This window comes from Sarcophilus harrisii, chromosome 5 (genome assembly GCF_902635505.1).
Source record: "Sarcophilus harrisii chromosome 5, mSarHar1.11, whole genome shotgun sequence".
NCBI classification, from domain to species: domain Eukaryota; kingdom Metazoa; phylum Chordata; class Mammalia; order Dasyuromorphia; family Dasyuridae; genus Sarcophilus; species Sarcophilus harrisii.
Window position 1 is genome coordinate 87,911,957 of NC_045430.1, and position 26,831 is coordinate 87,938,787.

The 26,831-nt window shown below is 40.7% G+C and overlaps 1 protein-coding gene and 1 long non-coding RNA gene across 4 annotated transcripts in view; one reads left to right on the forward strand and one right to left on the reverse strand.

Annotated features, from left to right (window-relative positions):
- Positions 1-487: 487 nt before the first annotated feature.
- On the reverse strand, positions 488-6,825 carry LOC100919090 (homeobox protein Hox-A1). Of its 3 annotated transcripts, none has more exons than XM_031937734.1 (3): positions 6,321-6,825; positions 2,626-2,983; positions 488-917 (listed from the first exon to the last, which is right to left on the reverse strand). In XM_031937734.1, exons 1-2 carry the CDS (start codon positions 6,733-6,735, stop codon positions 2,658-2,660), a joined length of 741 nt encoding a protein of 246 aa, XP_031793594.1. In that variant the 5' UTR covers positions 6,736-6,825; the 3' UTR covers positions 488-917; positions 2,626-2,657. The 3 variants fall into 3 exon arrangements, with proteins under 3 accessions (XP_031793594.1, XP_031793593.1, XP_023361159.1); XM_031937733.1 differs by having other exon boundaries at positions 489-1,259; XM_023505391.2 differs by having other exon boundaries at positions 489-2,983.
- A 48-nt stretch (positions 6,826-6,873) lies between these two features.
- LOC116419192 overlaps positions 6,874-26,831 on the forward strand; it is a 29,256-nt gene continuing 9,298 nt past the window's right edge. The window contains exons 1-2 of the long non-coding RNA XR_004229439.1: positions 6,874-7,215; positions 21,558-21,850. This is a non-coding gene — a long non-coding RNA (uncharacterized LOC116419192). The remainder of the gene's footprint in view (positions 7,216-21,557; positions 21,851-26,831) is intronic.

Sequence of the window (26,831 nt, forward strand, 5' to 3'; positions counted from 1 at the left end):
CCCCTAAATTCTCTGACACAAGTACACACATTCTATTTAGGGGCACTTCCTCACGAGATCTCAAACCTGACCTCATCCCCTCCTTGTTACCTTCATATATACATTTACAGGTGCAAGAATATTTATATAGATTATTCCCATATAAATACACCATTATCTTCCCTGCACTACCCCACCACACACATACACACCTTATAAATCCAAAGGTGAAGAGACATTTCTCCCTCATTCCAAGGCTTTTCTACCTTCTGTCTCAAATTCCCAAATATGAGCCCAATCCTCTCACTATGAAGTCTTTCCTTTTTATCCAGTTAATCCCAGATAACAGAAAAAAGGGATTGTTAGTCCTATTCTCATTAAACCAGCCCTAGAAAAAAAAAATCTTTTCTATTTTCCAACCAATAGAATTTGTTCAGAACAAAGAAATCCAACGTTGTTGGTAAGGGCAGCAAAATTTTTCAATCCCCCACTACCTAAATTCAAACAAAACTTTAAGTCTTAGGGTTTTATTTTATTTTATTTTATTCCACATCACGTTTGGACCTTTTCTCCCTCCCTCTTCCCCAAACCTGTAAAAATCTTTTTGATAGTCATAAAAAACAGAGGTAGGGATATGCTTTCTACATTTTGAAAAACCCTTGTCTTAAATTCTCAAATCTACTGATTTGACCCTGGATAAGGAGGGGGAGAAATCTTTTTGAAGCATTTCTCTTCACCTTCCACTGTGAGAAACCTGGCCCAAACATGAAATAACTATTTTTGACCAACTAAGAAATTATGGTTACAACTTTAATTCTTAAGATCTTTCAAAACAGATAAATGAGCAGATTGGAATGCAAGAACTTTTGTCCTTTTTCTTGTAGATTTGAATTTGTTCCTGGTCGGGTCTTCCAGAGTTGGGAAATCACCATTCCATTCTATTAGTAGCACCAAGAGACAGGGATTCAGTTAAGGGTGAGGAGTAAACAATACTACATCTCTATCTCAGAGATCAAAGATGAAACTGCCTGTTCCAAATTAGCAGCATTCCCTTGATTTGGGTTCCTCAGCAGGGAATTTTTAGGCAGGTTTCCAGGTCTACAAATAGGAACAGGGAGAGAACTCTAACAGAGTAGCATGGATATTGGGATGTTGAGTCTCTTTTTCAGGCCTGTGGATAACCATATTCCCTGTTACATATATTTTCTTGGGAATGGTTTGCAAAGTGCCGAATATGATTTGTCTGTCCATTTTCAGGAAAAGGAGTCCATGAAATGCATCTGAAATGTGGAAATAAGTTCACTGGTATGGCTGTCTGTCTTCAAGTCCCTGTTGAGCCTTAGATATAGTACCGTGTCCCAACTGTACCACACATAGCACTATGGGTACTAATGTGGAAGGGCCATGTGTGTAATAGCCTACATTGGCTAGATTATGATGCAGAAGTTATTTTCTGAGCTAAGTTGTAGAGCAGAGATGGAATAAAAAGGTGACACAGAAGCAAGTATAATGACAGTGATTACAACAAACAGTCCTATTCACCCTGCTCCTGATTACCACAGCTTTCCAATTCTTTCACTTAGCTCTCTTCAATCCCAATAGTTCCAGTCTGTGTAATTAATTGTTAATAGGCAGCGTCTGTTTCATCCTGCCCAGAGGCCACATAGAAAAGCCTCTTGAAACATGTTTGGGGCTGGGTAATAAAATTATTTATGAGGGAGTGAAAAAGTTCTTAGAAAGGTTAGGTAGCTAAGGTAGCTAGAGTGGTGTGGAAAGGAAGTGCTGGAACCTGGATAGCTCTGGGAATGCAGAAGGTAAGCATGAAGGTATCTGAGACAGGGCTTCTGATAAATCATGCATCATAATAAGCCTGAGTATAGGTTCAGCGTCCTAGTGGGGTCTCATAGGATCTAGGTCACAGTACCCTGAAGACTCATGGTCCCAGGGAAGTGATTTGCTTTGACGAAGAGACCTAGGCTAGGACCTGAGGATTTAGTTGGAAAGTAACCAATCAGAGCCAAATTGATTTAAGGAATCTAGGAAAAGGGTGGATATACTAAAGAAAATATATTCTATGGGGAGATGATTGGATAACCAGAAAATATTGAATAATTTTGTATTGTACAGTATTGTAATATTGAATAATTTTGTATTGTATAAATATTATATAAGTATCCATACATCTGGAGAAGCCATGTTGCAAATAACTGTGTTCAGTGGAAGATAGATATATACCTAGGCTCCAGTTCCTAAATTAGAGATTTAACTATAATTATGTTATTCCTGAATTCCTTTCCTGAATTAACTATAAGGTTCTCACTGTTACTCCCCATCTCTATCCCTCACCCCCACTGCATACACACATTCCTGTATTCTTCAGGATTTTAAAAAGCTCCATCAGAGCCAAATATACAATTATTTGATACTATGGGGTTAGAGTCCTTGATTTTGAAGGATTTGGTCTCAGGAAGGAGGAAGGACTATATATTTCTGGGATATATGAATTTCATCAACCTGGCTAGTATATTCTTAACTCCCAAACACTCTTGGTGAGATTTTAAGACCAGAAACTAGGGCAATACAGGCTTCCCAGTCCATTGAAGCCCAGAGATCCCTATTCTGCACATATATACACATGCTACTTGCCTTAGCAATTCTTTGGGGGCAGGATAGGAAGGTTAGAGTGTGGGATTGAGGGGCACTGTGTTGGCTGAGTAAACCAGGGAAGAGGCATTGGAGGGAATCCAACCCCCACCCAGCCCCTCCTTCTCCCTCTTCTTTTGCTTCATCCTCCGGTTCTGGAACCAGATCTTGACCTGAGTCTCGCTAATCTGAAGTGCCGATGCCATCTCTGCCCGGCGGGCCCTGGGCAGGTAATGCTGCAGGTGAAACTCCTTCTCCAGCTCAGTCAGCTGTTTGGTGGAGAAGCTGGTCCGGGGACTGCCCATCGCTGTTGCCGCTGCCGCCTCGGGCTCCCCAGAAGAGCTGTCCCCTCCAGGCTTCGCTGGGCACAGAGGAGGAAAAGAGTTAGAGCCTGAGATCACCCAGCCACTGGGGGCCCCTGGGAGCAGGCAGCCCACAGAATCCCAGTAACCACCAGCAACCCTCCCCGCTTACACTAAATCTCTCTCCTCTCTTTCTCTTTTCTCACTCCTCTCTCCCCATCTCCCTCCTTTTTTTTTTTTTTACCAGTTTCTCTTTCCTTCTCTTTACTCCTTCTTCCTCTCTGTCTTAAAAAATTATGTATTATATAAAAAATATTATGGCTGGATGCATTACATTTTATGTATGTATATTATACATGATATATCTATTATGTATTATATAGCTATATAATTTTCTTTCTCTTGTTTTCCTTTCACACTAATTTTCTTCCTTCTCTCTTTCCCTTTCTTTCTCCTCTTACGTCTCTTCATTCTCTTCTCCTCCTCCTGCTCCTCATCTCTTGTTTTCTTTCTTTCTCTCAATTTGACCTATATCTCTAGTTTTTCTTTCTAGTAATATTTTGTCATTTTATCTACCCTTTAAAATTTCCTTTCCCTGTCTTCCTTCGTGTCTTAGTCGCAGTTTTTTCAATTCAATACTTCGAGACCCTCTCCTTTTTTAGGTTCTCTGCCCTCACAAGATACTCCTACCCTTAGCGCTCCATCTTGCCATCCATCCTTTGCCTAGGTTCTTAAGTCTCAAAGAATCTTAGACTCTTTGTTCTTGCACCCCAGACTTTGTGCTCCCCTCCCCCCATTGCAGGTTTAGGTCACTATTACCATCACTAAGGACTTCTTAGGGGGAAGCGAGCCGATGCCATCCAGCTTAAATCCCAGTAAAAACCATGAGAGAAAACTTAGTGCTTCTAAGAGGTTTGAAGGGGGAGAAGGGCCAAGTGCAAATGGACAACTATAGGAAATGGTTAGAAGTGGGGACCAGGGGGGCTGGCACGGAGGGGGGAATCTCAGTGCCTTTCTCCGAACCTATTAGTAGACCCTGCCTCATCATTCATCCTTGAAGACAGCTGCCTCCTCTCCGAAGTCTACATTAGCCACGGGATTCAGGGAGGGGACTAATCATTCTACTACACAGTAATGGGGTCTTGGATCATGTGACCAAGCGGGGCTGCAGAGAGTGATGAATTCTTGACTTCATAAAAGAGGGTACAAAAATCCTCTATTTATGTTTATTTGTTTGAATCTGAAGTCTGGAGTTAGTCTCACAAGAAATGTTGTGGCTATACAAAGACCCTAAGTATTGAGACCAATTCTCATATCCATGTTTTCCCGAGTCAATAGAAAAAAATTTTCACAAACCTGTGGGCCCGGGCCACAGCCTCATTAGCTTTCTATAGGTTCTCCTCCCCTGATCCCCGTTTCCACAGTTGCCTGAATTCTTTTGTTTATTTATGGAAAGCCAGAAGGTTCGCGTTCAAAATGTTTAAGTATCCTTAAAACAATAACAATGTTCGCTGTAACCGTTTATTTTGCTAGAGGCGAACTTTCAAATACTCCGGAGGATGGGTATCAACATCAGCCTCCTTCAGTCCCGTATTGAGTCTGAATCCGAAAAGAAACCGGAAAAAAAATAAAAAATAAAAACCAAAAATAAAAAACCAAAACCCCTCACAAAAAAACCCAAAACAACAACAACAACAACAACAACAACAAACCCAGAAAAACAAAGCACAGAGGCTGGCTGCAGGTAATGGCCCTGGAATAATCTCCAGGAATAGAGAGATCGAGGGGTAGTCTCCCCCTCCTCCTCTTTTCTTAGTTTCACTTTTTTTCCTTTTGTCTCTGATCCTCTTTCTCTCCTTTCTTCCATCCTTTTATCTTCCTTCCTCTCTCTCACCCTCTTTCTCTCTTCTCTTCAATCTTTTTTTTTCCTTTTTCATCCATATGTCCTTCCATCTGTCTATCCATCCATCCACTCATCCGCTTTAGAATGTCAAAAGCCTTTTGAGGCATGAGTCCTCATGGGGAAGTAGGCAAAAATTTCCCTTCCGTTTGGGTGTGAGCTGTCAATCTCCCCCGTCCTCCCCAAATCCAAACTGGGGCTAGGGGCTTCCCATTCAGTCATCTCAGCCGTAAGCGGAATTCTTCTCCGCGCCATGTAAAGTTCAGGGACATTTTAGCTTCCGAGACACTGGAAAAAAGACAAGGTGTTTGGCTAACCTCGAGCCCCAGACTCCAAACTTGTCTGATTCGAGGTTCCCTTGACACCCATCTCCAGTCTCAGTTCACTCCTGACTTTGGTTTCCCGATCTATCCCGATAGATTTCCGTCATTTTTTTCTCCAAGAGAAGAATATGAACCTCCCCCCCATATTGGGGGGGGGTATTAAAAGGGTAGGGAAGAAGAATCGGGGAAGAGGTGTGGAAGGAAGGAAGGGGACAAAGTCATTACTCCCGAACTAAGCTTGGAAATGTTGATCCTTCCGTTTACACTATGTTTTGAACTCCAAAGCGTCTTTTTCCTCCAGAGGGGTTGGTCAATTTAGCACTCACCCAAACTGTCCCAACTTGACTGACATTGCTCTTGCCCCAAAGGAATTTCTCCCTAGTTCACTGCAAGACCCAGCAGAGAAGGCTCTGGGAGTCGTGAAGCTTTTCTCTAGGAGCCTCTGGGTAGTGAACTTTATTTTCAATTGGGCTGAGCCGAGGAACTCGGCCCCAGACTATTTACTATGGTTAGTCTTTCAACTCCCCATCCCGACACCTTCCTCCTCCCCAATACACTGGACCCCCTACCAGAGATCTCAATAGACCTTTAGGGATAGACCTGGAGGCAACTCTTCTACTAATGGAATATTTGTCAAAGAAAATGAGAAGTCATTTAAAAAGCTAACAGGCCAGGACCAACATAAAGTAAAATCCTTAAGTGTCTGAAAAAAACATTGAGTAACAGCCCAATAAGGCCCCCCCCACTTCCTCCTTCCACTTTAAACTTTAAAAGCAACGAATAAGTTCCAGTCCCTCCAGAAGTTTCCTCAAGTTCCTGGCAGGATATTAGAGAGAACCGTGTTGACTCCTTTTTCCCTCCATCCCTCTTTCTCCCATACTTTTCTTCTCTTTTCTCCATTTGTAAAACCGTCCACCTTTTCCCCCCCATCGTATGATCATTCCCTGCCCCTTAAAATTAAAACTTTAAAGTTGCTACTTTCTCCCACGTAATGCAGACACATGCCGATCTTCCTCCCCATTACCTCCCTAGCCAATACAGTGCTGACCGGATCGGTGTTTTGTTTTGTTTTGTTTTGTTTTTTGCATCCCAATAGAAGAGTGAGAGTTGAGGAGTGAAAATAGTATTTAAACGTGTCCTCTCTTTGTAATGCCGTACCAACCCCCAGCTCACCTGCTTTGGACGGACTCCTCTTGGTTTTCATCCATTCAAAAGTTTGGCCATCTCCCCAAAGGTCCAAGGGATTTCGCTCACTCGGTCCCTGGCCGGTCTCCCTGGGGGCACAGCCTCCTAAGGTATAGGATGAGCACAGCTCCACATCCTCGCGCATATAAGGAGGTGCAGCAAGGTACCCGGGAGAGGAGCGGCCAAAGTCAGTAAGACCAGGAGGCAGATAGGTCTCCCGGGGACAGCTTGGAGTAGAAAGGGCGTTGTACGGGGTGTGACGAACCGGGTCAGTGGCACCAGGAGGGCTGGACCGAATGGAGTCTGGGTCCCTAGCGATGTCTCTCTGCCTCTTCCGTTTTGGCCCTCCGGGATATGCCCCAGCCCAGAGCATTCCTTCTACCCCTTCTGGGGCGGCGCTCATGATCCCGGCATGGTAGAAAGGGAGGGTGAAGGGGCTAAGGGACCCCCTCCTTGCTTCCTCATTCCTCCCCCCCCCCCCCCCCCCGCCCAGTCCCAGAAATACGAACACCCGCCCCCTTCCCTCCCAGGAGTCAGGGGACAGAGAATTGCAACAAGAAATTCGATCGATTGGTACTGGGGATCACGTGATCCAGTTCTGACCAATGACCAGGCCGCCTGGGATGAGCTAATAATGGAAGCAATTTGTAACTTTCAGTGGCTCTCTCGGCCTGGGAACTGGAGGGTGGGAGGTGGGCAAAGAGTCGGGGAGAGACTTTGTACCCCGCCCCCCATCCCTGTTTCTCCTCCCTACACACCAAGTCCCTGGACACCTCGCTTCCTTACTCCTAACCTGCCTTCTCTCCCCCACCCCCTCCCCCCTTACCCCTCTATATTTCCCTTAGTAACTCCCCTTCTCAGGATACATCGGCTCCGGGGCAAGGTAAGCTATGTACCCCCTCCCTCTCACTACCTCTCACTTTGGCTCTGGGGTCCCTCCCAGAACACCTGCAAACTACTTCATCTCCCATTAATACCTTTCACTCCCGAGTTTCTAAGTTTCCAGGGGGGCGGGGGGGTGGGGTGGAGGAGAGAGTAGAGGTGGAAACCATCTCCTTTGATGCATTCAATTTCGTTCTGGGCTGGGGATAATGTTTGTAAACATTTTACTTATTTCTATTTCTTCTTTCCTTTTGAAGGTAACTTTCTTTCGATTAATTTCATTTCACCCCTCTTGCGGAGGAATAGTTTGTTTCTTAATCGAAGTTTTTCTTTACTTTTTCAGATATCGGTTTCATTTTAGTTTTCTAAGTTTTCTTTCTTTAGAGATATCAAGTTCATCCTCTTTCTTTCTCCAGTCTTTCCCCGTTGATCTCTTCGGTTATTTGAAAAAATAATATTTGGGGAAGTTTCCACGTTCACTTCTTTCTTCTTCTTTCCCCTAACCCCAAGTTTCAAGCTTTGGCACATGTTACCTCCTTTGTCATTTGCGTGTGTGTGAGACACTTTAGCTTTTGTGTTTTGTTTTTGTGTTTTAATTTATACTTTGGATAGGAAATATCACTCTTTTGGGGAGAAGATTCGGGAACTGGTTAACTAAAACTGCCCTCTTCTCGGTAATTTCAAGCCTTTTTGAAAGATGCTTGTGTTTTTCTCTCTTTTGTAAATTTCACCTCCCCCTCCTTCCCCAGCCTTTCCCTTGTCTTTCATTGTTATTAATCCTGCTTTTCTTTGGTTTCATTTCTTTTACGAATCTGACTTCTGGGAAAGGGGTCATATTATTGTGTTTTGATCAATTTCATGTTCGGTAGAGATTTATTTTAGTAAACATCTTTTTCCCTCAACCTCTTCTTTCTCCTGTCCTTTCTTGCAATCTTTGCCTAGTGTTACTGATCCTTTCAAACGTAATTTTACTCTTCACTCCTTTTCACCCTCAGAATTAAATTGTTAAAGATGTATATTTGTGGGAGAGGGGAGGGAGAGGAGAAGGAAAGAGGGAGAAAGAGAGACTCCCTCTTAGAAGATAACATCTCACTTTCACCTCCTCCCAAACTCCGAGATTGTAATAAGATGTGCTGAAATCCATCCCAATGGATCTCTGATAAGTTCTAAGGACTCGATCAACCTTCTTTCAAAATGTCAGACACTGTTGTGTAATTTTTTTCTCTGTCCTGATCTCCTTGTCACTGTCATATGTGTCTCTTACCTTTGATAATTGAGGAACTCTGTTTACTTTTGACTTAAAATTTTTCTTCTCTTACCCTTGCTACTTCCAGTTTGAACCAATAAAAGAAAAGGGTTGAGAACAGATTATTGTGTTTAAACTCCTTCAAAACCTCGACACATTTTACTTTCAAACAAAATCTGCTTCTCAAGAAGCAGTAATTCTGGGTATTGTGATGGTTATGGTTAAAAAATATGTTTTAAATTGTATTAATATGGTATATTAAATTGGTGTACTAAAATGAACCCTAAGCATAAAAATACAGCGTCGTTCATGTTGACCACAATAAAGTTTCAAAAGATGACTTTGTTGTGACTCTTACCCAAACCTTAGAGTTTGGGTAACCGCCATAGAGACTCTTACCCAAAGCTTTCAAACTCTGTCCAAGTGAAACTAATTTTCCCTCTCTCTCTGCCCTCCCGCCTGTCTCTCACATTGACATTCTGATCACATTCAGCCAGCTCCATGTTCTACGTCTCTGAAATATGAATTTAAATTACTATTAAAAGGGACTGTTCCAAATTAATTGGCATTAAAAGAATTCATTTCAATTTGTTAATATTAAATGAGCACACTGTACTTTAGTTCGTTTCTCCCATTCTTTCCTGATGAGCCATGAGGGAAAGGGGAAGAAGCTGGTTGGGAAAAGAATAGAGTACAGGATTTTTTTCTGACCCTCACGGCCAGACTCCATTAGCTCTGCTAGAGAACAAGGCTGAGCGTGGGGGTGGAGAAGAGAGTTGGACTGAGGCTAAAGATGGGGGCCAAAGTGGAGGGCCCAACTCATTGTTTTTCCATGCTAGCCCTGAGAGCAGAAGAGCAGATGATGGGAAAGGGTTGGAGACTTGAGGGGAGGGAGGGAGGAGCTGTCCATCAGGAATTTAGGGAGAGAGAAGCAAGTTTCAGGCAGAACTATGAGGCAAGTTGCACGATCTCTGATAATATAAGGGGCATGAAGAATTGAAGCAGATATCAAGGGGGTATCAAGGCAGTGACGAGGGATCCTTGGTTATCAAGATATAAAGCAAGAAATGAGACTAAAGGAAGAAGCGAAGAAGAGAGGGACAGAGATTGTAGGGGTTACTGTGGGGAGGAACAGAGTTCAACTAAGGAAAAGAAGGATTAGAAAATATGGGGATGAAAAAATTGGAAAGAGCTGGGATTCATGTAGAGAAAGAGAAGATTGGGAGGAGAGAATGGGAACTAGAAAGTTATTTTTCTACAGAAAAGGGAAACTTGCTGGTCCCCCTCTTCCCTTGACTGCCAAATAGAAAGAGACTATCTACAAGAGAAAAAGAGGGAATTGATTAAAATTAAGGAACAATTTCTAATCTGGGAGATTTAACTTATTAAATTGCATTATTTAGGAGAATGGTGGTATCTCCTTATAGGCTATATTCCTATCTAAGGCAGGGCACTTGCAGGTTTGAGATTACAGTTTTTCATGAACTTTAGTGCCCTTTATTTTGAGGAGACCCATTTTAGAAGGGTGGTTCATTAGGGTGAAGACATCTGGCTCTTGGGCTGTGAAGAAGGGTTTACTCATATGTTGACTTCCTATAGGGGAAAGCTGGGGGAGCTTTGGTTCATCCTTTCAGAGCTTCTTCACTAAGGGCTTCTTTTGTTCATCAACCCATAACTGGACACAGATGGGATCAGTGTGGAGCTGGGGGTATCTAAGGAGTGGCCAGTTTTCATCCACATGGTTATGATCCACAAGGAAAGACTACCACCAGCTTTCCTCTCAAGTTTGATGGAATGGAAAGAATAGCACTTGAAGTGAGAAGATATCTAGGTTCAAGTCTGAGTTTTGACATTTACTCAGTATGTGAGTAGGAGAAAAACTTAATCTTTTCCAGCTTCAATATCCTAACCTGGGAAATGGAGATAACATCCATGGTTCTTGCCTTCATAGGTCTGTTGTGAGAATCAAGTGAGATCATATCTTTAAACTGCCTTTGCATGACTCAACCACTATGTGATCCATTATTGTACATGTTAAGGACTTCAGAGGGGAACAGCAATTAGAAGCTACATCAGGAAAGTTAGAGGTTAGACACCAGAAATAATTCCCTGGTTCCTGTTGGGATATGATGGATGGTGAGTGACCCAAAGTGGGTTACAATTTTTCTTATAGACAAGAAGAGACCCCTCTTGATCTTTTTGGTAGGAGGTAGAGGCAAGAATGAAATGACCCAGGCAATTTGGGAATTCCAAGTAGTCACATAGGCAGGCTCACAGTCCTGACTACTGACAACACAATTTTTGTTCTTGGAGTCAATTTTTTCAACAAAATTCCTTTTCCAAGACTAAAAGTTTGGCCTCCATGAGGAAAGAAAAAAAGGTAAAAATAGGGAGAGAGTGACCTTGTGATCTGGTAGTGGAATGCCTATATTCCTTCTTTTGGAAGGAAAATAGGAAACAAGCATTTATTAAGTGCCTATTGTGTGCCAAGAATTGTGTCAAGCATATTTCGAGTATTATCTCATTTTATCATTTGAGCAGCTTTAGGAGGTAGGTCTCTAATATATCTCTATTTTAGTGTTGAGCACCTGAAACAGAGGCATATGTTAAGGGGTTCTCTCTCTCTCTCTCTCTCTCTCTCTCTCTCTCTCTATATATATATATATATATATATATGTATGTGTGTGTGTGTATGTATGTATGTATACACACACATATGACATATATCCTATGCTAAGGGACTAGAGTCACACAATTAGTGTCTGAGGCTGGATTTAAACTTTTGCTGTATGACTTTCATAGAGTTGTTTCTTTCTCAGTGATCTCAACAAAGGGAATCACCTTCCTGTCTCCTTTCATCTTGAGGAAGTCTGGGATTGAAGGGGACCAACATAAGTGAGGGCAATATCATCCCTGCTCAATGATCCATGATAATCTGAATGTAATTTTCTTAATCATTCAGTCGATCAAGAAGCATTTACCAAATGCTACTATGAGCCAGGCAGTGTGCTAAGCTCCCTTAGTGCAGCATCTTTTTCTTCAGTAGAGGTAGAATGACAACCCAGAAATTTTATCCTGAATACTGGACAGAAGGGCCCAGAGGGAAGAGGAGTCACATTGGGAGCTCCCAGTTTAATATCTGAATAGAATTAAATTCTTAAATGACAAAGAAACAAGAAGAGGTTGGAGTCATTGAAAGGTTTGGGGAAAGGTGGGATGGAAGGACTTTCAGGGAAACTACCAAGTAGAAATCTGTGGCTCAGGGTTATAGGAACCTCTTGGTTCCTCTTGTTAGAACCTGGGGTTGCTATGCCGGTGGAGAGAAGAGGAAGATTTCAGATGATCAAAGTGACCTCAGAGAAGTGTGAGAGGTAGGAAAGGCAGAAGTGAGGGAGTGTAAATAAGAAACATATTTTACTGATCACTCAGTTTGACTTCTATTCCCATTTCAAGTAATTCTAGACTCTCTGTCAATGGAATCAGGCTAGTGGAAAGATGAGGGGACTAAAGTGGAGAAAGGCTGTAGGAAATGTGGGGGAAAGAGGTGAATGCAGTAGAAGGATAAGGTACAAAATGAAATTTGGGAGCTATACCCATATTTCAGTAAAGAAGGCTGGAAGAATATAAGGAATGTGGGGGTATAATTTAGGATATGGTTTGGGGTGGGAATCTTCATAATGGTAGGTATTAGTCTGAATAAGAAGTTATAGGAACAGGAGCTGTTGAGAGAAAGCCGGGCATACAAGACTTGGTGTCAGGAAGATCCAGGTTGGAATCTCCTCTCAGACATATAGTATCTGGATGACCTCTCTGAACCTCAATTTCTTCATGAGGATTGTGATACTAGTAGTTTTTTTCAAAGTTGTCCTAATATTAAAATTAGGTCATGAATATAAAGTACTTTGCAAACTTTAAGGCGTTATAAAAATGTCAATTGTTATTATCTGGAGGGAGGCCCTCTGGGTCAAGAATCAAACTTGCAAAGACTGTAAACCACTAGGCTTTGACATCTTAGCATTTAGAGTTGGAAAAAACCTTAAAAGATTATCTAATGCAGTCCCCTCAATTTGTTGATTAAACACACACATACATACATATGCATACACACATACACACACATACCTGAAGGCCCATAGAGGTGAAACTAATTCCTCAATGTTATGTGAGTAAAAATTAAAAGAGCTAAATAGAGTCAAACCTAGCATTCTTTCAACTATCTCATTCTTTTCCAGAATCATATTTGAAGTTCAGGTAACAACTACCTTCTGTCTCTCTGTCTGTCTCTCTGTTTCTGTGTCTGTCTGTCTCTATCTCTGTCTCTCTATCTTTCTGTCTCTGTCTCTCTGTCTCTCTGTCTCTCTCTCTCTCTCTCTCTCTGTGTGTGTGTGTGTGTGATTTTCCAGGACTAGGAAGGTTGCTGATAACTCTGTCCTCCCTCCCATGAGGGAGAAAGAGAAGGGGACTAGGAGATGGGGAGAGACTTGGCTAAAGAACTCTCCTTACCTCAGTTTTTCCATTTTAGTGGCATCAGCATGATTCGATCACAATCCATGAACATTTATTGATCATCATTCAACAACTCTGATCAAAGAATGTCAAAGTTGGAGGGACATAAGAGGTCATCATTTCTAGCTCTTCACTTTCCAGATATGGAAGCTACGCCCAGAGACGAAAAGATTTACTTGAGGTTGCCCAGCTAGGAACTAGCAGAATCAGGGGCTGCTTAAGTCTATAAATTGGGAAGCAGAGAAAATCTCAGTTCTGAGAGAGATGATAGATCCCAGTGGGGTTATCCTCTTAGTCCTGTGAAAGAAAGGGGTTTTCTGGGGTTTTCCATGCTGCAGGAGAGGTTGAGATGGGATGATCTATTGTTATGTGGGAAGGGACAGAGGGGAGAAAATGAGGGAAGAAGAAGAAGGAAATAAAAGCAGGACCCATAATACTGGTTTTGATAACTGTTTTGGGGGGTGGGATGGGCAAGGAGAGGATTTCAATAAATTTTAGAACCCAGTTACTTTCGAATATCATACTCTGGGGAAATTCTGCTGAGGGAGTTGTGTTGATTTTGTCTGACACCTTGGGTTCTAGATTTTATCTATAGGAATATAACAGTGTTCTGTCTTGTTCTCCCCTTATATCTACAGGATACAGAGACAGGTATTTGGGGATGCTCAGGTGATGGTTTCTCCATGTCCTCTAATGAGTCATCAGAACCTAACCAACCTAATCCTCCCCTCTTTACCTCTCAAGTCATAACTGCTCTTTCTCTGAGACTCTTCAGAGTACAGAAGGAAAGGAAAAAATAGGCCAGAGTAGATGCTATGCATGAAAACAGATTCTCACCCCTCCTGCTCCACCACATCCATTTCAGGAATCCAAGGGCCTTCTCTCTATAATGCCCTCCTTACAGCAGCCCATAGAAAGAAAAAGGAAAACTATCGTAAATTTTCCTTATTTATATAAGGAGATAGGTTGTTTCTTGAGCCAGTAAATACTCAGAGAGGGAGCTGTCGTGGAGAAAGGACCCAGCCCTGTCCCTTCTGGGGCCAATTTATCTTCTAGAGACACTGCTTGGAAGCTACCATAATGTTGTGTATACAAGATGCAAATCTTTGGCATAGGGGCCTGCCAGAGTTAAAGAACATTATGAATATGGCACTGAGAACCTTCTTCCTCTTCTATCCCACATCTGCCAACCCATTCCATTTCTTCTTTGTATCAGGGTCCTGTGAGCCCTATGAGGAAGAGTGGATATGCCTTATATACAGCAATACCCCATATCCATGAAAAAATGATCTATTGATTTGTGCTCTTCAGTATCCATAACATGTCTGTGACTGGATTTTCCCCCCTCTTATACTTATTGTGGCTTTAAAATATGCTTTGAGGTGAAGCTGCTTTCTCTTCTCTCTCTCTATTGATTCCTTGGTTGTTTTTTTTTAATCTTTATTGTTATTTCAGTCACTCACTATTCTGCTGGGGGAGGGGAAAGAAGGCCTTTTTTATAGGGTTATTGAGACTCCAGATTCAATGAGTAGCTAAGCTAAGGAAACCAAGAAATAATAAATAATAATAATATTTCTGTAGTGCTTTAAGGTTTACAAGATGCTTTCCCTGAAGCAACTCTTCAAGGTAATGGTTGCAAGTATTTTTCATCCTCATTTTATAGCTAAAGAAATAGCTCAGAGAGGTTATATCATTTGTCCAAGGTCACACAGCAAGTAAGTGCTGGAGCATAAGCATGTCTGATCTTAGGAAAATGCAAAGTGAAATGGCAGTTAATTAAGGCACCAGGATCCAAGGTAAAAGCTCTGAGCTCTCCTCCTTTAAGTGAACTGCCTCAAGTATTCTGTCTCTCCATCTTCTCACCCATACAGCTTTGCAAAAAACAAAAACAAAAACAAAAACAAAAAAATTAAACCAACTGAACAACAACAAAAAAAAACTGTTGGCAGAAATAAAGCATTGGGTGAAGATAAATATGAACCCAAGTCATAACTTCAGCATCTTCCTCTATTACAGATTCTGTCTTTCAAACCACAACAGATACATTGAATCATACCGTCTACTTTTAATTATCTGTGGAAATCAATCAAGAAGCATTAAGCACCCACTATGTGCCACACTATATAACAAAAGGAACATAGTGAGATAATTTCTACTCTCAAAAGGGGAAAATGTATAATAAATAAGTAAAAGAAAATAAGTTCAAATAAAGGTAATCTAGAAAGCGGTTAGGGAGTAGAGGTACTAACATTTGTTGAAGCAGGGTCAGGACAGGTTTTATATAAAAAATAGTACCTAAACTGTGTCTTGAAGAAAGAGAGAACCTTTGTGAGGGGGAGGAAAGGAGGAAATGAATTTCAGATATATAGGATAGCCAGTTCAAAGGAAAAGAGTTTTAACATGGAATGCTCTGTATAAAGAAGAGAGAAGACTTGTTTGGCTGGATTTCAGAGCAAGGGAAGGGAATACAAAAAAGCTGGAAAGATTGGTGAGGGAAAAGGTTTTGAAAACTAAGCAGATCTTGATTTTTTTCTTTTTTTGCACAGCCTGATGATTATGGAAATATGTTTAAAAGAATTGCACATGTTTAATCTATATCAAATTTCTTGCTATCTTGGGGGGGGGGAGGAAAGGGAGAATAATTTGGAACACAAGATTTTGCAAAGATGAATGTTGAAAACTATCTTTGCATGTATTTGGAAAAACAAAATACTATTAAAATTAAAAAAAAAAACCAGCGGAAAAACCCGACAACCAAATCTAGCAGATTCTAGAGGTAATAGGGAGCTACTGAAGTTGATTGAGGAGGAGTATAATAAGGTCACATCTGCACTTTGATAGCAATATGGAGAATGGCTTGGAGTGAGGAAAAATTTGAAGCAGAGAAAGCAGGTAGAAGGCCATTGAAGTAATTGAAGTGAGAGAGAATGAGGACTTGAACTCAAATGGTAGCTGTGTGAGAACAGAAAAGCGATCTAATGGAAGACATGTGGTGAAAGTGAAAACAGTAAAATATGGCAATTATTAGACATGGATAAAGGGAAGGATAACAATGGGAGACTGAAGGAATTGTAGGACCTTTGACAGAAATGGAGACATTTGGAAGAGGGCTGAGTTTTAGGGGAGATAATGAGTTCTGTTTTAGACATGTTGAATTTGAAGTGACTTTGGGACATTGGCTTTCAAACATTTCAGAAGACAAGTGGTAATGTGAGAGTCAGTTCCAGCTGATTCCAGCATACTCCTAGATATAAGTTGATAGGATTTCCTGGAAGAGGGATCATTTGAATAGTCTTTAATGAATTCAACAAACCAAGAGGGAAAGAAGTGGCATAATTACCATAAGCCAAATAGATAAATGAATGAAAGCTAAATAAAATTCATATTTCTCAGAACCTTAGATCCTTTCCCTCCCTAAAATGAGGTTAAAAATAATAATTGTATAACTTCCTACACGAAGTAGCATCAGCACTTGAACCCAGGTCTTTACCACTTACTACTTTGGTGACCTTGAGTAAAGGACTTTTCTGTCAATTTTCCTCCATACCTCATTTTTCTCATCTATAGGAGAGTAGGAGTTGGGTTAGATACTCTTGATTTTCTGTTGAATTACCTGTCAAAATTCCTTTACCTCCACTGCCTGGTTTTCATTCGGTGTGATGACTGATTTATAGGAATAATAATCATTCTTTGGATAGCACTGTAGCTTTTTCAAAGCACTTTCACAACCACTATCCATTGGCTACTCATGACATCCCTGAAAAGTAGCTTTTGGGGGTAATAATTCTTATTTCACTGATGAGAAAGCAAATGCACAGAGGTTAAATGATGCTCTGGGCCTAGGACAGCCCTGAGTTTGCCTCCTGACTTCTAATTTCAAATTCTTTCTACTATATTTCACGGTGCTTGATTTCTCTTGGGTCTTTTTTAAAAGTAATTATACTTTATTGATTTTTAAGTTCCCAATTCTTTCTTTCCCTTTTTTGCCCATTGAGATGGCAAGGAATATTGTATCAATTATACATTTGAAGTCATGCAAAGCATATTTCCATATTAGCCACATTGCAGAAGGGGAGGGCAAGAAAAATAAAGTAAGTGGAAAAATAAGTATGCTTTAATCTACATTCAGAGTTCATCAGTTCTCTCTCTGGATATAGATAGTATTTTTCTTTGTGTATCCTTTATCTTATCATGTTGTTAAGAGTAGCTAAATCTTTCACAGTTGACCATTGTTACAATATTGCTGTTACAATATATGGTGTTCTAATGCTGTTCATTTCACTTTGCATCAGTTCATATATGTCTTTCCAGATTTTTCTAAATCCATCCTATTCATCATTTCTTATGCCCAATAGTATTCTATCACAATCTGCTACTACAACTTGTTCAATCATTCCCCAGTTGATGGCCATCTCAATGTTCAATTCTTTGCCACCACGCACAAAAAATTGCTCCTATAATTTGTTAAAATGGATTCTTTTCCTTTTTCTTTTACTTCTTTGAGAGTATAGAGAGAAGTGATATTGCTGGGTTGAAGCATAAATAGTTTTACACAGTTTTCTGGTTCTTTGGGCATGATTCCAAATTCTTCTCTAGAATGGTTGGACTGGTTCACAATTTCAGCAAGAGTACATTAGTAGGCCTATTTTTTCTACATTTCCTCCAGCATTTGCCATTTTCCTTTTTTGTCAAGTAAGCTAATCTGGTAGGTGTATGTTTAAATTTGCATTTCTCTAATCACTACTGATTTAGAGCATTTTTATGTGATTATTGATGTCTTTGATGTCTTCTTCTGAAAACTGCCTTATCAATTGAGGGATGATGAGTCATATCAGAGAAACTTACTATAAAAATTTCCCCTCCTCCACTAGTTTCCTCTTTACCTTTTAATTTTGGCTTCAATATATATGTGTGTATGTGTGTAAAACCTTTTTAATTTCATGTAATCAAAATTATCTTCCTCTTGGGTCTTTACATAATTGTTGTTTATTCTCTTGGCTACTTCTCCCTTCATTCCCTCTTCCATAAATACTTTTCTTTAATTCTCCATTTTATATAAATTAGGAATTGAGACCTAGAGAGATAGATACTATTTGCTCAAGGTCGACATATAATACAGGTTCTTGAACTTTATATTCAGGGTTCTGTTCATTATGCTATAATTTCCCGATGTCTCAAACTTGGGGTGAGGGGGAAGAAAGCTGACACTAATCAGTTCCTTTCACCTCTCCTACTATCTCCAGAGGTAAATGGAGCACATATCTTGAGGGTTATGCTCTTAGCATCTTTTCCCAGGCTTCCTTTAATTTTATGGCCCAGTGGAAAGAGCAATTGAGAAGTAAAGTTTCTAGGACTGCCATGCAATCTTCCAGATCTCTCCCTGGTATGACTGTTTCTGTCTCTTTCTTTCTCTCTGACATTGTATCTCTCTCTCTCTCTCTCTCTCTCTCTCTCTCTCTCTCTCTCTCTCTTCTTTTCTCTCCTCTCATATTTCTCACCACTGACTTTGACCTCAAAGAGCCCAGACTCATGGCCCTAAAACTGAATTTCTATGATGAAAGCCTAGGGAAAGCATTAAGAAGAGATTAAGGGATTGGTAATTAGCAGGATCCCTGGCCTGGAGAATCCAAATGAGGCTGCAGGAAGGACTTTCTTCAGTGCCACTGCATTCAGTGTTACAGTGAACATGATTCTAGGTCCCAGTGTTAGGCTCCTGGCAGGGAGGAGAGTGTGTAGAGATACCAAAACTATCCATGAACTGCTGGCTGATAGCATCCAATGAGTTGAGAATTTATAGTCCACCCATGTGATAGAGCAAGAGGAGATCTGGAAATGGAGTCAGGAAGAACTTGGAGTTGAAGTTTGCTTCTAACAGATGGCAGCATTGTCTTTAAAAGACTGGTTTCTTATCCTTTCTAAATTTCCATTTCCTTATCTGTTGAATGGAAATCATTGTTTGGTATTTAAGCCACAGGGTTGTGATAGGATCAGATAATTTATGTAAATTAGTGTTCTATATCAAACAAGTGGCTCTTATGGTTTATTTTTATCTGACTCTGATTCCACATGGGGTTTTCTTGACAAAGATACTGGAGTAATCAGCCATTTCTTTCTCCATTTTATGGATGAAGAAATGAATCAAATAGAGTTAAGTGACTTGCTTAGGATCACACAGCTAATAACTATTTGAGGTTAAATTTAAATTCATGAATAACTGTCTTCCTTATTCCAAGCCCATTTTATGCACTGTACTACCTAGCTGCCTATTAAATGCTTATTATGTGTCAAATCCTAATCAATCAAATAGCATGCATTTTTAAGTGCCTTCTATGTGCCAGGTCAAACAGCAAGCATTAAAGTGCTTATTGTATATCAGTTATTATGTGTCAGCTGTTGCTGCCATACATAATATCTGTGCTGTCTCATAGGGATAGTTAGGAGAAAAGTATTTTGTAAATCTTCCAAAACATTATATAAAGGTGAGATGAAAGTATTTTGTCAGGTGATGAAAGTCATCCAGTTTTCATATGTACTCTGTGGCTCAATATCTACCCTTTCCCCTTTCCATGCTGGGAATGAATGGCATGATTTCTCAACTACATGAAAAATACCAGCCTTGGCAGAGCTTTCTCCTCTCAGCTTCCCCTGTGAGCTTGAGAGGGAATGATGTGGTTTGGTTTCAAAGGACAGAACCTCAAAGCTTCCCTTTTAGTTCCTGAAAAGGAGGTGGTAACGATGTCAACCGAGAACAGGTGATTGTGGGTTATCTCAGACAAGCTAGATTCTTGAAGAGGTCAGGTCTTGGGATAGGTGAAAGATTTGATATTATTTGTACCTCAGAGGCATCTGGGCTGAGAAGGGGTAGATCTTTGGATAGGGTGGGGGTAAGCCTGAAGGAGTGAATCAGATGAGTCTTTGCTCAGTCCTTGAGATGGTAGTTTGGAGTTCTAGGAGCCACAGAGACATGACAAGTTTGAAAAGAGACCTTCCAAGATTTCAGTGTCGTGGAGGTTGTTCCGTGAGTAAGAATGAGCCATAAGGGCCATCCCATGGAGTATACCTGTGACAGCTCTTAGAGATGTGGGGCTCTGGAGCATACTCCATTATCCATATTCCTTAAAGGTCCATTTTCACAATGTTCCCCAAACAACTATATTAGAACTAGAAAGGACATTCACCTAGCTGAGTGAATTGTCCACATAAATATAGAGCTAGAGTGAATACCCCCCCACACACACACACACATCCCAAGATTGGAATAAGGGGGAGCAAAATTAGAGGTGCCTTGACTTTTTGGTCTTCAAAAAAAATACTAATCTCATTCACTTGGTAGCCCTGACATAGACCAGAGGATTGTTTCCTAATTTATGATTAGTAAAACTAAGGACCAGAGGTGATAAACCACTGTCAGGTCCTAAGTATCTAGTATTTAAAAACAGCACATTTAGTATCTAAAAACCATTTTCCTCCCCACCCCACCCCCCCAGCCCCAACCAGGGAATGCTGAGTAATGGCACATTAATTAAGCCTCTGTTTGAGGAAACAAATATAAACATAAATTATGGGAGACAAATGATTTTGACAACAACATAAGCTGGAAAGAGTGGGAGAGGGGCAGCAAGGAACAGAACCCAGAAAATTAGCAAGGGTAGAGCTTATATTTCAGTTCAGGAAAATTAAGTGACCTATACTGGGGCCAGGACTAGAGATTTTCAGTGGGAAAAAAAACCTCAAAACATCCCATTCTCAGCAAAACCTAGGAGTTCCGATGCCCGTGTGTCCTGACTCCTTGGTAGCCAACCAAGGAGTTGATAGGTCTCTCTTTTTCTGCCTCAAAGGCCACAGATCTTTTTCTCCATTGTTCTCTAGAAAAATGGATTAAAAAACCATCTTTGGAGTCCATTTTGGTACCTTGCTATCTAATATGAAAACATCTTGTTGTCCTTGGAGCCATATGTCCCCTTTTGGGTGGTGGATGGGTAGCTATTCTGGAGGCCATGTGATACAGTGGGAGGAAGTCAGGGGTAAGTAGGTGGCAAGTTTCTGATGATGCTTATTGTGTTAGATTGGGCAAAGTGTTAGGATCATCATCCTATGCTTTTACATCTTCAATCTACTGTAATTAAGAGAACAGTCTAGAGCCAGAGTTCTTAATTCCGGGTCCATGAACTCATTTTATAATATTTTGATAAGTCTATTTCAAAATCAATTTCCATTTAAAAAATTCTATGTATTGTATTCCATGCATTTTAAAACATTATTCTGAGAAGAAATTAATAGGCCCAACCCAGTTAGGCTCTGACTAAAGGGGGCTGTCATATCAAAGAAAAGATTTTGAACCGCTGGAGTAGACAGTCCCTTTCTATGGGTGAATTTCGGGATCAGGGGATATAATACCCTTTTAGAATAGTCACTATGAATCTGGATACTTGGGACAAACTTGATTGGTTAGAAGGAGATAGAGTAGGGAAGAAGGGCTGGGAAAGACATCTTACTCAAGCTCCAGAAGAGATAGCTCTACCCCTGGGGCAATAATGCTAGGAGAGAGAATAACCCATTCCTTCCTTCTCCTCCCCTGACCTCTGCCTTAGAGCCTCTTCTGGAATCCACCTTCTCTTCCAACCCCTAAGAGTACAATCAAGTGAAAGACTTCACAGCTTGAGGAAGAGAGAGTCTGGATCACTCTAAGAAAAAAGCTTGCTCTGCTCTCCACAGATGTCAGCACCTGGAACAAAGACCTGGCTGCCTCTCCCTAGCTACATCTGTGCTATTTATTAGAAAATCCAAGAATACTGAAAATGCTGAACCTTGCCGGTCACCTGTTCCAACCTGAGCCTGACCCTGAGTTCTGGGTAGATGATCATGTGAAATGAATAATGTTTAGGTAAGAGGGATATTGCTTAGCATCCAGAAATAAATCAGAGTCCCAAGACTCTGACCTCAAACCCTCCCACACAGTTGGCCTCAGATTCAGCACAATTCCCCGATTCTATTCCGCTGTTGGTTTTGGCCCTAACCCCACTCAAACTCAGTCCCACTGATGACCCCGGTGCCAACCCACTATCAGCTACCTCCCACTTCCATCCATTGTGGCATCTCATTTTAAGCCACCTTCCTAAATAAAGCCTTAACGATCCTAATTATTCATAACATTATTTCTTCTTATCAACCCCAAAATGTGCCAAACCAATGTATTCATAGAGTAGCAGAGGAAGAAAGAATGTGGGTCAGGCAAATAATTAATAATTAATAATATGATTATTAATCATAACAAGCAATAACTCATTTGTATAAAACCTCTTGTTAACAAAATACTTTGAGAGTCAGCATGGCACAATGGGTAGAGACTGCATTACAGTCAGGAACATATATTCAGATCCTGCCTCTGATGTGTATTTGCTGTGTGATCTTAGGTAAGTTATTTTATCTCTAACTTGCTTGTTTAAAGCAGTTGTCTAAAGTTAAAAATTATAGAATGAATAAAAGCCTGGAAGTGGAGTCACAAAGAACTGAGTTCAAATCCAGTCTTAGACACTAACTAGCTGTGTGATCCTGGCAAATCATTTAATTTCCTGGAGCAGGAAATGACAAACCATTCCAGTATCTTTGGCAAGAAAACCCAATGGACAATATGGTCCATTGAGTTACAAAGAGTTGCAGCTGACAAGTACAAAAAGCATCAAGTAAGTTGCAGAACAAGAATTTCCTCCCTGGGAGTTTCCTATACCGAGCACAAGTCTAGTTCAAAACAAAACAAGTATTTTAAGGTGCTATTACTGGTTATTTGAAGTGGGACAAAGCACAAAATTCCCTCCAGGATTCTTTTGAAGGATGTCCCCTATTTGGCTTCCATCCTGGAGCCCTGAACACATAATTTGAAGCACTGATGCAGCTTTCTTCATTGCCATCCTGGTTAGAGTGGAGGTGTGTCTAGGGGAAGTAACAAGGTGGGTGACAGTTTGTCTGACATGTTATAGGAGGGGTTCCTTTCACATATAGATTGGACCACAGGGCCACCAAGGTTCCTCTTAGGTCTGAAAATTCATCCCAGCTCCTTGCCTTGACATAATTAGTTGTCTCCACAGGCAAGTGACTGAGAAGGCTGGGAAGTGGCTCTAAGTAAATTCACCTGAACTCACCTGGAGAAATAATGTTCACCTATCCTCTTATTTCCCTTCCAGACACAAGCAAAGGTAGAGGCTGTAGGAGATCAAGGAAGTAGCAATAGATTGGGAATTGGAGAATATGTGTAAAATCCCACCCTTGTCAACCACTCACTGAGTGACTTGGGAAAGTCACTGCACCTGAAGCTCATTCTCCTTAGAGGTAAAATGCAGGGTTGGTTTAGATGATCGCCAAGGTACTTTGGAGCTCTAGATAGGGTGACTTCATCATAACCCTACAATGGGATTTTCTTAGGAGAAAGGGAAAAATTCATTCTTCTCCCTGAAGACCAGAATTGAGTGAATCCAAGGAGACAGAATAAAAGAGATGGGTGTTAAAAACAGGAAAAATTTTTTGTCTTAGATCAGCAGTGGACTGTGGAAAAAGAAGGGCTGTCAAACCAGCAATATACACTCTAGTATAGAGGTTATTTTTGTTTTTGTTTCTTGGAGGCAATAAAAGTAAACTGACTTGCCCAGGGTCACACAACTAAGCAATTATCTGAGGATAGATTTAAACTCAGTTCTTTCTGACTCCAGGCTCAGTATTCTACCTACTGCACCACATAGCTATATGGAGATTACTGGTTATAAATTTAGAGCTGGAAGAGACATTGGAGGCCATCTAGACCATCCCCCTTATTTTATAGATGGGGAAGATAAGGCCTAAGGAAGGGAAAATGCTTATCCAGGGACTCACAAATGATGGAAATCAGGAAGATAGGTAGCAATCAAGATACTGGGAGACACCTCGTTTTCCAGGGGGATGGTTACAAGCAGGCTGTATCCCAAGCTTAGCATAACATTAATCCTTTGCGCTTACCCTCCAGATGATCTCAGCCACATCAAAATCCCAGCATTGTTTCTGGTCATAAAAACCTGCTTTGAATCAAACTTGTCTCATTGTTGCTGTCACTGCATAGCTATAGGTATGAGTACGGAGATATCCCCACCCTAAGCGGGGCCCCCTACCCGGGCCGGGCTCCAGCACCAGTCCTTGCTTGGAAGCCGTTTCCTTCACTTTGAAATTAACCTCCTGTTAAATCTTCATTCTCCTTTGTCTAACCTACTTTGTTTGGTTCTAAATACCCAAAGGTTATCTTTGCCAAAATAGAGGTCCTGTCTATTTTGACAATAGAAAGCACTTATTAAGTACCCACTGTGTGCCAAGCATTATGCTGTGCTGTAGGGATCCAAATACAAGTAAGCTTGCCTTCTAATAGGGCATATTAGTGGTCTATGTGGCAGATAAGGAAGAGGAGGAATCAGGAGAGGATCTACTTGTGAGAAAAGAATGACTAAAATCCTCCCTAAAATAGTAGTACTGGAGAGGAGGTTATTAAGAATGGCAAAGAAGCTAGAGGCAAGATGACCTTTCAATGTCCCTTTCAACCTATAATTTTGATCAGGGTCAGAACATATCTTCTATATGAAATAGAGATGGGGTTATCTTAGCATTTTCTTGGGCACTGGAATCCTGGGGGCACTTGGTTATTTAATATAGAGATAGGCTGTGCCCATTCTTCCCCCAGGTGTTTCCTTCTTGCCCATCTCTCCCCTCCAGTACTCTTGGCTGCCCCTGCAAGTTGTGCCTGCCATCTGGGCTGCTCAAAGCAAGGCTAATGCCAAGGGAGTGCCAGCTTTGATTTATGGTCACCTAATCTTGGCAGGAGCAAGAGCCAGGCAGTTCTTTTCCTAGAGAAGAGTATCTCTTAAAGAAATAATGCACCTGAAGTCATACAGTTGAGGAATAAGGAGGGAGACCCATTGCTGTAGGTTCCCCTAGCCATTGGGGAAACACTCTGCCACTCCCACTTTGCAGACCTTATTATATTCTGAATCTTTCATTCAAAGATTCCATCCAAACCTGGAAATTACTGGAGAGAGCTGAATTTCCTTGGATGAGCCTTACCTTCCATTAAGGATATGTACACAGGTTATCATTTATACAAAATATAAGGTAATTGTACAAGAAAATTAGCTTCTGGATTGGAGAGGAGGGGGAATCAGAAAATGCTTCCTATAGAAATGGCATTTAAATTGAGTTTTGAGGAAAATAAGGGATTTTAAAAGGTGGAAGTGAGGAAGAAGTGCATTCTGGGCTTGTGGGACAGTCAGTAAAAAGGCTCAAAAATGGGAGAGTGGACTTCATTGTGTGAGGAACAGTAAGAAAGTTGGATTGGTAGACAGCAGCATGTGGGAAGGGGAATAATGTATAATACGACTGAAAAAGATAGGTTGAAGAAAAATTGTGTATTTTTAAAAATTATTTGGTTTTTGTTTTTTACATCACTATAATTTCCCTCTGAATCCCTCCTTTTCTCCTTCCAGAGAGCCATCCCATATAACAAATAATATTTTTATTTTTTATTACAGCTTTTTATTTACAAAACATATGCATGTGTAATTTTTCAACAATGACCCTTGCAAAACCTTCTGTTCCAACTTTTCCCCTCCTCTAGATGGCAGGTAGTCTAATACATATTAAATGTGTTAAAATATATGTTAAATACATATATACATACAAATAATATTTTTTAAGCTAAGAAAGAAAGAGGGGAGAAAATCAATATAACTGATTAGTACATCAAAGAAAGCTGAAAATATATGCACTATACAACATCCATGGAACTCCCACATCTGCCAAAGGATGAATCATTTCCTCCCCTTGAAGGGTTTACATTTATCAGTACAATAATCCTTTCCACATCTCAGAAGGTGAGGGGATGGGGGAAATCATAGTAAAAAATTTTCACCTTCTCTTTGTACCAGAAAAGAAGTCTGAAATTTTTTTCTTTTATGGGGTATTTTCAGTACCTTGCAAAAATTGGTTGCTATTATACAATACTATACATATATTTTATGCATTTCTAAACTTTTTCTGTGTTGCTTGCTGCCCTTCATGTGTCATCTTCAATTTCTGCAAAACTATCTCCAAATTCCCATATAACTTCTTATGCCAATCTGACATATCAAAACCAAGATGGGGAAAGTCACGATGTGAAAGGGATCCTTTGGCAGAGGTAGGAGGTCCATGGGTGTTGTACAGTGCACATATTTTACAGATGACTGTGCTAGAGTCACCAAACAGAGGACTGTGTGTGAGTCTCAGGGTTCAGGAAGTCTCCACAAAGCTTTTCCTTGGAAAAGATGTTGTTTCATTGCTAGCAAACATATTAGAATCACATGATTGTAGATTTAGAGATGGAAGGGCCTCAGAGACTACTTCAGCCAGTTCCTTCATTTTAGATAGAAGGAATCTGAGGGCCAGAAGATCACACAGTGGGAAATCCTGCTGCCTCCAAATCCAGTGGTGTTGTTTTGGCAAAAGGCAGATTATTTAGGGGAAGAGGTTACAGACAAAAATAAGAGTAAAATAGGCATGAGTGCAAATATGAAATAAAGTTGAAAGAGCATATAGATGGCAAGGAAAAGACAACTTTCCCAGGGGGGCTCACAGTTAACTAGAAGAAAGGAAATACTCTGTGAGGTGGGAGTAAGCCATTGGCTGGCAGGTTAGCCTAACCAGAGTTAGCTAGAGTAATAAGAAAGGCACCACGAAAGGGAAGACACTATGAAAAAGAGAAAGTGAACACTTCGTTGTGAGCTTAGATCTGAAAATAATTTTGCCTCCAGTGTTCTTTCAGACCTTGAACTTGTCCATAGGGCATTTCTTTTCTCCTTCTTTCCTGTCTATTAAAT